The sequence below is a fragment of the Denticeps clupeoides genome, chromosome 6 (genome assembly GCF_900700375.1).
Source record: "Denticeps clupeoides chromosome 6, fDenClu1.1, whole genome shotgun sequence".
In the NCBI taxonomy this organism is placed as follows: Eukaryota; Metazoa; Chordata; class Actinopteri; order Clupeiformes; family Denticipitidae; genus Denticeps; species Denticeps clupeoides.
The window spans coordinates 25,189,933-25,203,207 of NC_041712.1; the positions used below are offsets into that span (position 1 = coordinate 25,189,933).

General features: G+C 50.9%; 1 protein-coding gene across 8 annotated transcripts in view; it reads left to right on the forward strand.

The window, feature by feature from the left end:
- The window catches only part of ncor1 (nuclear receptor corepressor 1), a 41,915-nt gene that overhangs the window by 3,133 nt on the left and 25,507 nt on the right, over positions 1-13,275 (forward strand). For all 8 annotated transcript variants that reach the window (XM_028982615.1, XM_028982618.1, XM_028982619.1 and 5 more), the window contains exons 2-14: positions 806-971; positions 2,272-2,369; positions 2,542-2,746; positions 2,827-2,982; positions 3,458-3,571; positions 4,569-4,625; positions 4,748-4,800; positions 5,264-5,330; positions 5,818-5,990; positions 6,548-6,638; positions 9,257-9,435; positions 9,928-9,982; positions 10,287-10,388. In XM_028982615.1, the coding sequence (XP_028838448.1) occupies positions 861-971; positions 2,272-2,369; positions 2,542-2,746; positions 2,827-2,982; positions 3,458-3,571; positions 4,569-4,625; positions 4,748-4,800; positions 5,264-5,330; positions 5,818-5,990; positions 6,548-6,638; positions 9,257-9,435; positions 9,928-9,982; positions 10,287-10,388 (1,461 nt within the window). In that variant the 5' untranslated portion in view covers positions 806-860. The remainder of the gene's footprint in view (positions 1-805; positions 972-2,271; positions 2,370-2,541; positions 2,747-2,826; positions 2,983-3,457; positions 3,572-4,568; positions 4,626-4,747; positions 4,801-5,263; positions 5,331-5,817; positions 5,991-6,547; positions 6,639-9,256; positions 9,436-9,927; positions 9,983-10,286; positions 10,389-13,275) is intronic.

Here is a 13,275-nt window from a genome sequence, read left to right on the forward strand (position 1 = left end):
GGACAATGACGCAGCACTGTATGATTTCATCTTTAGTAGGGTGGTAGTAGTCTAGCGGGTAACACACTCGCCTATGAACCAGAAGACCCAGGTTCAAACCCCACTTACTACCATCGTGTCCCTGAGCAAGACACTTAACCCTGAGTGTCTACAGGGGGGGACTGTCCCTGTAACTACTGATTGTAAGTCGCTCTGGATACGGGTGTCTGGTAAATGCTGTAAATGTAAATGTCCCTTTCGCGCTGCTGCACCGCCCTTTTATTCGTGAATGAACTCCGCCCTCGGTTTGTCACTGCAGTCTGGACTTGCTCACAGTGGCGTATTGTTCATTTATTACATTTCATTGTCGTCCTTTCGCGGCTCGACTGCCCTCCTCCTCTCCGCAACCCGAGCCTGCCGTGGGAGGGGCGAGGGCTTCATGCGGGTTTAACAGATCAGGGTGTGGGTTACAGATCTGTAAGGTCAGAGGTCAGGCGTTGTGGTGGACCGTAAAAGTGTACTCGACCGCGCACCATCCTCTCACTCGTTCACGTTTCCGGACTATTCTACCTTTTGGATGGTGGGAGTACACCAGAGAATCTGGAGGAAACCTGCACCAACACGGGCAGAACGTGCGAACTCCGAACAATAGATGAGGTTCGGGCCGGGATTCAACCTTTGATGTATGAGTCCACGTCGCATCGTTATGTGGCCCCTGTCATGATGATGATGATGATGATGATGATATGGTGACATCGGGGAGCAGTTTTGCTGATTTATTTATTCCTTTTTCATAACGGTGTTTTGCTCCTCTCCGTCTCTGCAGGTGGGTCGGCCTCCCAGCCATGCCTCAGCTCGGACTGTGATCGAACCCCAGGACCATGTCCAGCTCGGGCTACCCCCCCAGCCAGGGGGGTCTCAGTAGCGAGCAGAGCCGCTACCCTCCACACTCAGTCCAGTACACGTTCGGCTCAGCGGGCCGCCACCAGCCGGTGAGGGGGCTTTTACTTTTCTTTCTGACTGGACCACAATAATGACCGCTTTTATGGCCGGGGCGTCAAGGCACTGCAGTTGCATAAATTCATATTAAAGCTTCAACATATAAACAGTAATAAAAACGATGAAAAATATTTGAGCAATGAATGCGGTATTAAAATACTACGTCTCGCTCCTGAATAGGCCTATAACTCTATAACTGGTGAAAGACTAAAGATTAAATATCTTCTCCCATAAAACTAGAAGCATCCGCACGGCATAGAGGGGAAAAAAAAGCAATCTTCAGACCACAAACATCGTGGTTGGTGGACTGCGTTGATGACGTCATGTCCCTCAACTTCTGTAGACCGCTCTCCTCCTAGTCCCGCCTCTCTTCGCCTCATTAGCATTTAAAGCTACAGACGTCCTGGGAAATGTCACTGTGGGGCTGGATCAAGTGGCTGTAATTCTGAAAAGAGTCGTCAGATACAGAATTAGGGGACCAACAAGGCCGATATAAAAAACGCCTGGGACAGTTTACCACTCGTCAGGACCAAATGCTGGTGCTGAACGCCTGTGTGACAGTCCGCTCACCCGACTCCACGAACGGCCCTAAAATGCCTGCTTTTAACTGCACTGTCTGATTTTTCTGCGTTATGTTTTCAAGCCGTGAGACCAGGGAAGGTCCACACCTCCAGAAGACTGGGGCTTTTACAGTCGACTTTTCACACGCAACATCCTGCCTTCCCCGTGGAAAAACGGCCCATGTGCTCCACATAAGGCAGGAATTCCCTCCCGTTGAGAGACGTGCCGTTCAAGGCTGAAGCTCTGCAGGGCGGCGCATGGATGCATCGCGTCTGCCGTCGCCACCTTTTTAATCGGATCCCCGGCAGCCGCCTCCGTTCCGTCGTCTCTGCTTGGTTGCCGCGAATCTAATTTCCTTCTGTTTGGTCCTGGCCCCACGTGCCGTCTCAGCAGACATCAGCAGACGCCCTGTACAGCTGTACTTGGATTTGAAATGTGGCCCTATTTTGCATGCTGGCTTTATGGGTCGTGGGTCTACGTGAACGCATGCCTCACAGGTCACTGCAAGTTTGTTTGCTAAATTGGCTACGCGGTTCTTAGAAACGGTCGTTCGCGGCGAGCCGTCTCGGTAGCAGCGAGGCATGTCTGGAACCAGTCACGATGGAGGGGGGGGGGTTCCTGTCCCCAAAACGCCCTCTGTATCGGACACAAGGCGCACAGGTTTTCACCGTGATGTTTAGCCCTTCTGCCTCCGGTCCTCCACTCCATTTTTATTTTATCTTTATTTTGTAGGAGTTCTCTGTCCCAGATTGTCGCTCTCACCTGCAGGACCCGCAGCAGGGCCGCCGTAGGCCCTCCCTCCTCTCCGAGTTCCACCCAGGCACCGAGAGGTAGGTCCGGTCGCATCTTCTGCCCCCTCAGGCCCAGTTTCTGGACCGAGAACAACATGAACTTTTCATCTGATGTTAGTTAGGAGGTTTCTGATGCCTTTTTAGTTTTTATCCTCTGAGCAGAGTCGGTAGCGACGTGGTGTGTGTTGTAATGTCCTCCTCTTTTCTGAAGGCCTCAGGAACGGAGGCACGGGTACGAACCCCAGTTCCACGCAGCCGTCATCTCCCAGACTGAGCACGACTCTCTCGATGCAAAGCGGCTGCGCGTGGATGGGGTCCAAGAGACCCATTTCCCCCGAGTCCCGCAGGGCTCCATCGTCCTCCCACTGCCGCAGGTGGTCCAGGACGGCCTCAGACATTCAGGAGATGTGAAGAAGGTAAGGAAGCGGCTTGGAACTGCGTTCACTTGTGGCCTCAAACTCCGTTTTTGAAGGAAACTCCATTCCATGTCGAGCAGGAAGCCTCTCCACCTGGAGGGGTGCAGCACCTGGGCGAGGAGCAGGACGCCTCCCCCTCCAAACTCTCCAAGGAGGAGCTGATCCAGAGCATGGACCGCGTGGACCGAGAGATCGCCAAGGTGGAGCAGCAGATCTTCAAACTCAAGAAGAAGCAGGTGGGGATTGTTCGTTGTGAAATCGTGGGCGTGGCCCTGCACGGGACGTCCTGGCGACCTCGACGTGAACCCGCGTCTCTCCAGCCGTGGGCGTGGCACTGAATCACGCTGCCTGGGCGCCCGCCCCGCCCTCAGCTCCACCTGCTGTTTGTTGTCTCTTGCCAAATCCCTGGGCCTAATGCGGGCGGGGCAGCGGGTGCACGCTCTCACCGTGACCCCAGTTATCTCCTGCCTGCCCGACTGTGATGCTGTGGGCCTGGAGGCTTAGTGGCTAAATCTGGATTTGGTTTGGTCCCTCCTGTTGGGAACGTTCATTTCAGTTTTACCGCAGAAATTGCGTCGAGATGATCAGTTTCCGGTTTGTTCCCTTGACCAACTTGTCCAAAGGCTTGTCTCAGTGTTCCGTCTGGAGTTCTTCTCCCAGCGGACGTCCGTGTACGCCTGCGTTTAACTCTGCATTTGGATTGTCTCCTAGCAACAACTCGAGGAAGAGGCCGCGAAGCCTGTGGAGCCGGAAAAGCCGGTGTCCCCGCCCCCCGTGGAACACAAGCACCGCAGCATCGTCCAGATCATCTATGACGAGAACCGGGTGGGTAGAACACGACCGGAGACTCTCCTTCCCACAGCAGACAGTTCACTCTGCCGCCACGTCATAAGAGGATCGCCTGGTTCTTCAACTCCGTCCGGCCCTTGGTTTACGTTCCTCTGATTTGGTCATGCAGGCTGACCTGCAGGTAGAGGACGGCCTCGGCGGCCTCTGGACAAGCTGTCTATTCATGGGACAAACGTGTACAATAACCCCGATATGATGAATAACGCTCTTTAAAACCAGAGAAACGCAGGTGGTGGAAGGCGGGCTCGTGTGTGTGTGTGTTTCATGCTCAGGTGTCTGCTCGCTAGCATGGTGGTCGACTGTGTGTGTGTGTGTGTGTGTGTGTGTGAAACAGGAATATATATTTATCGCGCATGGTGTATTTCTGTACTCGGACCTGTAGTCGGTGGGACGTGGCCGCGCCTGCGGGGTTACTGCAGTTCATTGTCGTTTTTCTTCCTGAGAGAGAGAGAGACACGGCCACACAGACTGCAGCTCAGCTTTGTTGCGTTAAATTCCCATTTAACACTGATTTAAAAAGTTTTGTTGGTTTGGACAGCTGTTCCCCGTTTGATTCTCAGAATTATTCGTGCGGCCAGCGGGGTTGCAGCGAGCAGATAAACTTCCCTCTAGTGCCTGTATGGCTTTACTCGTGATTTACTATGATTTACTCGTCATCTTTGTGTGGTTGTCTGTCTCTCATTACTGCTCTGTAAGGATGTCTGTGCTCCAGTCGGTTCTCTGGATGGGCGCGTCCATTTTTTTTTTTCCTCTTTATGAGCAGAGCCCCGCCCCCAACATGGGGAGTGCAGGACGGTGGGGACTTCGTTTATCTGAATGCACAATAAAGATATTTTTTTGTGCGTGTGAGTGTCTGCATATACTTTTGGGTTAATGGAGGAAGCAAATGAGCCACACAGTTCATCAAGCAGAATCCAAGAGTGTGTGTGTGTGTTTGTGGGTTCCCCGCTCATGTTTCTCATTTTATTTACAGAAAAAAGCAGAGGAAGCACACAAGATATTTGAAGGCCTCGGCCCCAGAGTGGAGCTGGTGAGTGTGCGGAGATGGAACGTCTTACCCTGTTCCACCAGGAGCCGGGCTGGGATTACCAGGAAAGCGGACTCGACTGTTAACGGGTCTCTCTCTCTCTCTCTCTCTCTCTCTGTCTTCAGCCGCTGTACAACCAGCCGTCGGACACGAAAGTTTACCACGACAACATAAAGACGTGAGTCCCCTGTTTTCATACTGTCGCTTGTAAGTTGAGGAAGTGCGGGGTGAAGGTCAGGTAGCGGAACCTCGTAACTGCAGAGTGTTGCGAGGGAGCGGCAGGTCTGTGTGTCCCGCCTTCAGCAGCTGGGGGGGGTTTCATTTTTTTTTTCTCCCCAACCGTACAATGAAGCAGGAAGTGATGCAATCTGCCACAACTGCTCTGAATCAGCTTCGAGTTGCCAGGAATAAATGCAGACGTCGGAGCGACAAACCGCTTCCTCTTCGGTTAAACACTGATAAAGCAGGCGAACCGAACCCAACTGTCCCCTGGTAACACCACCCAGGGGGGGTTTAGATGGTGTAACATGCACGTTAGAAATGCCAATAACCCGTTTATATCTGTTTTTCTGGCCGCTGCGTGCCCTCAAGCAGAGTTTCATCTGGTGTCTTAGGGTTCATACAAAAATTCTGCTTCACAGAAACCAAGTGATGAGGAAGAAGCTCATTCTGTTTTTCAAGCGGAGGAACCACGCCCGCAAGCAGAGGGTGAGTGTGCCTGCTCTCTCGCCGCTGGGGGGCGGGGACTTCCAGGAAGCTGGGGTGTGGCTCCAGTGGGGGACGCAACTCTACTACAGAAATATAGAAAATGATGTTACCGTGCCACTGTTCACCTGTTAATATTGCATTATCCATGTTTGAATCGGTGCAGCGCTAGTGTCTCTCACACGGACACTTCTGCTGCACATGAAATATACATTTCCAGCATTTACCAGAGCACCTTACAATCAGTAGTTACAGGGACAGTCCCTCCTGGAGACACTCTGGGACACAATGGTAGTAAGTTGGGTTTGAACCTGGGTCTTCTGGTTCACAGGCGAGTGTGTTACCCACTAGGCTACTTATAGGTCATCCCCCTTGGGCCACATGCTCATCAGCTAACAATGAAAGTGCCCTCTCACTCATTTAGAAGAGGTTGTCGGCCAGTAGGGAATGGGAACTGGTGCGTATCTGAAGTTTTTGTGGGTCTGAGCAGGAGCAGAAGATCTGTCAGCGCTATGACCAGTTGATGGAGGCCTGGGAGAAGAAGGTGGAACGCATGGAGAACAACCCTCGGCGCAAGGCGAAGGAGAGCCGGACGCGGGAGTACTACGAGCGGCAGTTCCCCGAGATCCGCAAGCAGCGGGAGCAGCAGGAGCGCTTCCAGAGGTGAGCCTTCTCCTTGGCACGCCTTCGACAGGGGACCGGTCACCTGTGGCGGGGTGCTTACATCACACCTGTGGGGCGGTCGGCTTGTCTTATCCCAGGCGGGAGTAGGTCAGAGGTCGCCCAGCGTTGGTTCTCGGTACAGAGGATTTCAAAGCTTCTTCGAAGTCCCTGGTCACGATTGAGCCGCCGCCCAGATTGACCCTTCACCCTCACACGCCTTTTACAGCTCCGATTCTGAGGCACTTTGCGTTTCTCATGTTGGGTTTATTTACCTGACTTTGTAATGAAAGCGTTCGACGGCTCACAGGAAGTAGCTAGACGTTTGGCGGGGTCCCTTATCTGCAGTTGAAAGGCTTCGGGACGAGCTGAACTCATTCCCCTTCCTATTCTTCTGACCCCATTGCCTCCTGCTTTCTGTACAAATGGCTCAGGAAGCTGTGGCTTTGTTGGAGTTTTTTTTTTCGGCAGCTTTTCTGCACTCTGCGGTTCGTGCTCGCCTGGCTCGTGAAAGCATTTCACAAAGCGTGTATAATAATCGATGATGTTTCCTGCTGAAGGGTGGGCCAGAGGGGGACCGGCCTCTCTGCAACCATTGCGAGGAGCGAGCACGAGATCTCCGAGATCATCGATGGCCTGTCCGAGCAGGAGGTGGGTGTACCTGGGTCGAGGTGTGGACCTTCACTGTTCCATTACGATTATCAAGGCCTCCAATATACATTTTCTGCATTAGCTTACATTGGGGCAGTGGTGGCCTAGCGGGTGGGCGTCCCCACACACTGCTTCCCTGGCGGCTTTCATTGGCCCACTGCTCGCTAAGGGTGACTGTTGAATACAGAGGACACATTTCACCGTGTCACCGCAACCATTTGCTGCAGTGCACGTCACGTCACGGCCGCTAAAGCCGCTTTCAGACCGGACGTGACGTGCACTGCAACAAATTCCGACTTGGACCGCCTACACAAGGCCGCCAAGTGGTGTGCAGCTCAAATTACTCCGATCAGGCCACCACTGTCACTGCCAGCACTACTTTTGGTTCAACAATATTTTTTTTGATTTTTAAACAGGGATATAACAGAGTAAACATGGAATGTTTCAGTATACTGTAAATTTTATAAACCCCATAGCACCCACCCCACCCCTCCCTGACTCCAAGCCAGATTTACATGCATAAGAGAGGCTAGATACCAGGCATTTAAAGAAAGACTATGGAGCTGGAAGTTTTTTGGTCCTGTATGCAAAAAAACAAAACAATCAATTAAATAAGAAGGGAATCAAACTATAAATGTATACAGGGAGTGCAGAATTATTAGGCAAGTTGTATTTTTGAGGAATAATTTTATTATTGAACAACAACCATGTTCTCAATGAACCCAAAAAACTCATTAATATCAAAGCTGAATGAGTTTGGAGGGGGAGGCGTCCTGCTTCTCGCCCAGGTGCTGCACCCCTCCAGGTGGAGAGGCTTCCTGCTCGAAATGGAATGGACTTTCCTTCAAAAACGGAGTTCGAGGCCACAAGTGAACTCAGTTCCAAGCCGCTTCCTTACCTTCGTCACATCTCCTGAATAGTTTTTAGTTTGTTTTTATTTTTAGCTATTTTAGGGGGATATCTGTGTGTGCAGGTGACTATTACTGTGCATAATTATTAGGCAACTTAACAAAAAACAAATATATACCCATTTCAATTATTTATTTTTACCAGTGAAACTAATATAACGTCTCCACATCTATATACATTTCTGACATTCAAAAACTAAACAAAAACAAATCAGCGACCAATATAGCCACCTTTCTTTGCAAGGACACTCAAAATCCATGACCATGGATTCTGTCAGTGTTTTGATCTGTTCACCATCAACATTGCGTGCAGCAGCAACCACAGCCTCCCAGACACTGTTCAGAGAGGTGTACTGTTTTCCCTCCTTGTAAATCTCATTTGATGATGGACCACAGGTTCTCAATGGGGTTCAGATCAGGTGAACAAGGAGGCCATGTCATTAGTTTTTCTTCTTTTATACCCTTTCTTGCCAGCCACGCTGTGGAGTACTTGGACGCGTGTGATGGAGCATTGTCCTGCATGAAAATCATGTTTTTCTTGAAGGATGCAGACTTCTTCCTGTACCACTGCTTGAAGGTGTCTTCCAGAAACTGGCAGTAGGACTGGGAGTTGAGCTTGACTCCATCCTCAACCCGAAAAGGCCCCACAAGCTCATCTTTGATGATACCAGCCCAAACCAGTACTCCACCTCCACCTTGATGGCGTCTGAGTCGGACTGGAGCTCTCTGCCCTTTACCAATCCAGCCACGGGCCCATCCATCTGGCCCATCAAGACTCACTCTCATTTCATCTGTCCATAAAACCTTAGAAAAATCAGTCTTGAGATATTTCTTGGCCCAGTTTCTTGTTCAGTGGTGGTCGTCTTTCAGCCTTTCTTACCTTGGCCATATCTCTGAGTATTGCACACCTTGTGCTTTTGGGCACTCCAGTGATGTTGCAGCTCTGAAATATGGCCAAACTGGTGGCAAGTGGCATCTTGGCAGCTGCACGCTTGACTTTTTTTTTTTCTCAGTTCATGGGCAGTTATTTTGCGCCTCGGTTTTTTCCACACGCTTATTGCGACCCTGTAGACTTTTGTATGAAGCGCTTGATTGTTTGATGATCACGCTTCAGAAGCTTTGCAAGTGCTTTTTTTTCAGAAGCTTTTGCTGCATCCCTCTGCAAGATATCTCACTATTTTTTACTTTTCTGAGCCTGTCAAGTCCTTCTTTTGACTCATTTTGCCAAAGGACATAGGGACACCTGATATAGGGTGTTGATGTCATTAGACCACACCCCTTCTCATTACAGAGATGCACATCACCTAATATGCTTAATTGGTAGTAGGCTTTCGAGCCTATACAGCTTGGAGTAAGACAACATGCATGAAGAGGATGATGTGGACAAAATACTCATTTGCCTAATAATTCTGCACTCCCTGTATGGGGAAAAAAAGCGGAGGAAGGGCCCCCACACCTGTTGAAATTTCAAGTCTGAATAGCACTACTTTTGTACCAGAATATTTATGCCGCCACCAGAAAATAACCAAGCAACGTCATTGGATGTAATCGATTATGTTGTGCGCTGCATCATGCAGAATCGTCCATGTCTGCATCACGATGCATCGATTATAAGACTTAATTTCTACACCTCCGTACCTGGGACGGCGTCAGTCTCAGGTCTTGTGACAAAACGTGTTTGTGTGATGAAGTCGCCGCTCCCTCTGACAGAACAACGAGAAGCAGATGCGACAGCTCTCCGTCATCCCGCCCATGATGTACGACTCCGAGCAGCGCCGCGTCAAGTTCATCAACATGAACGGCCTGATGGACGACCCCATGAAGGTGTACAAGTCGCGGCAGTTCATGAACGTCTGGACGGAGCAGGAGAAGGAGATCTTCAGGGAAAAGTGAGTTCCACACACCCGAATGTCATAATAATGAACTTTATTAAATGACTGAGTACTGGCATGTCAGGAATTTAATAACTTAATAACTAAATGCAGTTGGAGTGGAATCTGTGTGGGGCTTGCAGTTCTTGTTTTATTCCTTATACCCGAGTTTCATTTCAGAACTCGAAATTCTAGCGCAACTCAATAAAAAGTTAATCCTTGAATCCCCACCAAAAAAAAGTAATGACTATAGCACTATAGCATTTAAAATTACAAAAACTATCAAGGGTTCCCTAGTATATGATGTGTTGTTTTTGCTTTTTATTAGTTTTCAGTTGTTCATCACAACACACAAAGTTGATTGGCTCTGGATTTTTCAGATGTTGGATGCAGCAATGCATGCTGGGAGAAATACTAGTTTTTGTAAATCTGTGATTGATATTTGGGTAACGTGACCCCAGTAATGGAGGTGGCAGGTTTTTGTTAATTCTCGTGTCTCTTGGTCTGCAGGTTTGTACAACATCCAAAGAACTTTGGCCTCATCGCTTCATATCTGGAGAGAAAGGTGGGTTTTCTGATTTGGTGTAAAATTCCAGGACTAGTTTACATTTTACATTTACAGCATTTACCAGATGCCCTTATCCAGAGCGACTTACGGTCCGTAGTTACAGGGACAGTCCCCCCCTGGAGACCCTCAGGGCTAAGTGTCTTGCTAAGGGACACGGTGGTAGTAAGTGGGGTCTGGTTCGTAGGCGAGTGTGTTACCCACTAGGCTACTACCACCCACTAGTTGATGGACTATACTGCTTCTATTTTTGTCCTGTGCCATTTTTACTGGTGTCATCTGTGCTGTCACTTCCTCTCATCAGTGTGTGTCAGACTGCGTGCTCTACTACTACCTGACCAAGAAAAACCAAAATTACAAGACCCTGGTGCGTCGTAACTACGGCCGTCGGCGAGGGAGGAACCAGGTGAGTGTGTGTGTGTGTGTGTGTGTGTGTGTGTGTGTGTGTGTGTGTGTGTGTGTACATACCCAGTTCGAACTATGCAGTTGTAAAAATCTGCAGCCAATGAGAGTGCAGGACATGGGATTGTGGCAGGGACCTCACTAAGCATGGCTGATCTATTTATTAACACTGTTTTTAACTCCAGTTTCTCATGATTGTGTTGTGTTTAATGTTGCAACAAAGTTTGTGTTTGTTTTTTTATATTTTGTTCAGCGAGAGAGAAGACCCTCTAGTGTTTAATAAGATCCATAGCAAACACGTGTCTGTGTGTGTGTGTGTGTGTGTGTGTGTGTGGGGGGGGGTTCTTGCTCCTGGTTCAATAATAAACAGGCATTGAGGGCGTCTCACTGCTGCAGGCTGATTTATGGAGAGCCACATGGCTTCCCAGGAATCTGTTTTATCTGTCTGCTCTAGACCGGCTCCGCGCCGCTTTCCAGGGATGAGGGTGGGGGTGGAGCCGAAGAACGCGGCAGAGGAACAAAACAAGCCCATTAAACCAACGCTCGGGCTATATTTTCCTCTGGAATTCTTCTAGCTGCTGCATCATGCGTGGAATGTGTGTGCGCGCTCCCGTTTTGTGTCTGAATCATGTTGAGAAACGTAAAGTTCCGTCTTTTGTTCCTGCTCGGGCCTTATGTAACGTTTTGCTGCGCGTGATCGGTATCGACTGGACTCTTCTAGTTCTGAGGAAGAACGTACTCTGCGCTCCCCACGCTGCCGCACTGTTGCCATGACGCCCGGTTCAGGGCTCTTATCTGATGGTGACGTGTGTGTGTGTGTGTGTGTGTGTGTGTGTGTGTGTTACTGCCACTTGGCCTGGAGCTTCGTTCTGGTTGCTCCTTGTTTTTTTGTTTTTCCGCTCGGTTGTGATGCGTGAAAGCTGAGGATCGTTTTTCCGTACCTGCATCCCGACCGTGCGCTCCAAAAAGATTCGCGCGAGTCGGATGTTCCGGAATTCTCAGCGTGGTCTGGTGTACGTTCCCGGAGTGGACCAATCACAACGCAGGTAGCTGCTGCTTGCATTCGTCTGTTTTGGAGAAGGTGGGTGGGGGGGACGATGGGCCGTTTTTTTTTTTTTTTTTTTATTTCTCTCATTGTGGTAGGGGGCGCAGTTGCTGGCGCGACTCTCCCCGATGTCTCTGCGCTGCCAGGGAACATTCCGTCTCCGCCGGTTTACTACGAGGGCCAAACACGCAGATCACTTTACAGGGAGGGGACCGTCTCTCTCGCTCCGCTTCCCTGTGTGTGTGTGTGTGTGTGTGTGTGTGTGTGGGACCTCGGGACCTTCTCGGATTGGGAGAAGGTGGTCACGTGATCGTGCAGGGTCGCACTGGATGTGTTGTCATTGTGATTTTTCTTTATTTGTCACTTGCGGTCATTGTTGTAATCAGAGCCAGACTCTCCAACCAACCAGAGCTGTGTGTGTGTGTAGAGTCCAGGATTATCTCGTCCGGCAGGGTAGATCGCAAGTTTGGCTTTGTCTGTGTGTGAGTGTGTGTGTGTGTGTGTGTGTGTCAGGAGTTTGATATCAGTAATTTAAAAGATCATCGTTCACCAGAAAGTAGAGCAGCTTTCACCTCGGTACATTATTCACGTCCACTTGCTGTCCGGCGCTGTGTGTGTGTGTGTGTGTGTGTGTGTGTGTGTGAGTGAGAACCCTCGGGATGAACGTGTTTCCGCCGACCTTCCTGAAACGTCGTATGGAAGAGCCGCTGTGGCGCTGCAGGAAAAGCGCCGTGTCACCGCGGCTCGCCGGGACTCCGGCTCAACGCCGACATTGTTCAGAGCTGTTTGTTCTGGCTGCGGTTCCTGGGAGAACGTTGGCAAGAGAGGGGGAGGTGGGGGGGGTGATGGAGTGAACGCTCCTCTTCCTCCTCTATTTTCTTTTCTTTTTTTTTTCCTCCTCTCTCTCTCGCTCTGATGTGCGAGGAGGGACGCCCCCTCTCTCTCTCTGACGGTGGTACGGCCCGCACGTCCTGACGGGGCTGCCAATCAGAGCGTGGCTCTCGGCGGGGATTACCCGGGGTGACCCCGCGCGGATTACCGGCTGCGCGCGAGATGGCCGATCCTTTAGCCGGCTTAGGCCGCCCGGTGACACGCGCTCCTGGGAATATGTGTGGCGCCGCGCGGCTCGGCCAGCCCTTCCCGAGGAGAGCGGCGTAGCTGCCGCGGGAGCCGGTCCCCGAGTCCCGCGGCCCGCCACGGCCGCCGCCGCCGTTTCCCCGCCTGGATAGACGAGCTTGCAGGTACGTGTGGCCGCTGCCCCCCCCGACCTCCTGAGAGCAGCGTGGCGCCGGACTTTTATTCATTTCTCTCTGGGATGATCACGACGCCGATCTGTGGCCCTCTGTACCGACAACCAGAAACAAATGAAAATGGCAGCTCAGGCGGTGTCTGTAGGTGGCGCCGTGGAGCAGCTGGTGGCCTTTCTTCTGGCCGCTTTCTTCGTGGAAGTATTATTTGTGTCAGCAGCCCGCTGTGACTCAGCAGATGGGACGGGCGGCGCGGCCCTGCGGCGTAGTCTTTACACGTTTTAACAGCAGTGCATCCTGGGAAAACCAGCTCTCTCTCTGGCTGGTTAACCCTGTGGTGACCTGGGCGGGGCCACGGAGAGGTCGCAGCGCTGTCACTTCCTCTCACCGACTAGAATGTCCCTCGAGTCAGCAGGACAACGTCGGGAGTCGGCCTCTGTCCTCGAGACGCTCGAGTCCCAGATGAACATCCAAAACAAACACAGGTGCTCCCAGAATGCACTTGTGCGGGACTGAACTCGCCGGGGAAAATGCAGCTGGTCTCGCTCTGTTGGTATTCTGGTCATGTGACTGGTTTTATCTGCTTTTTTTTTCAAGAT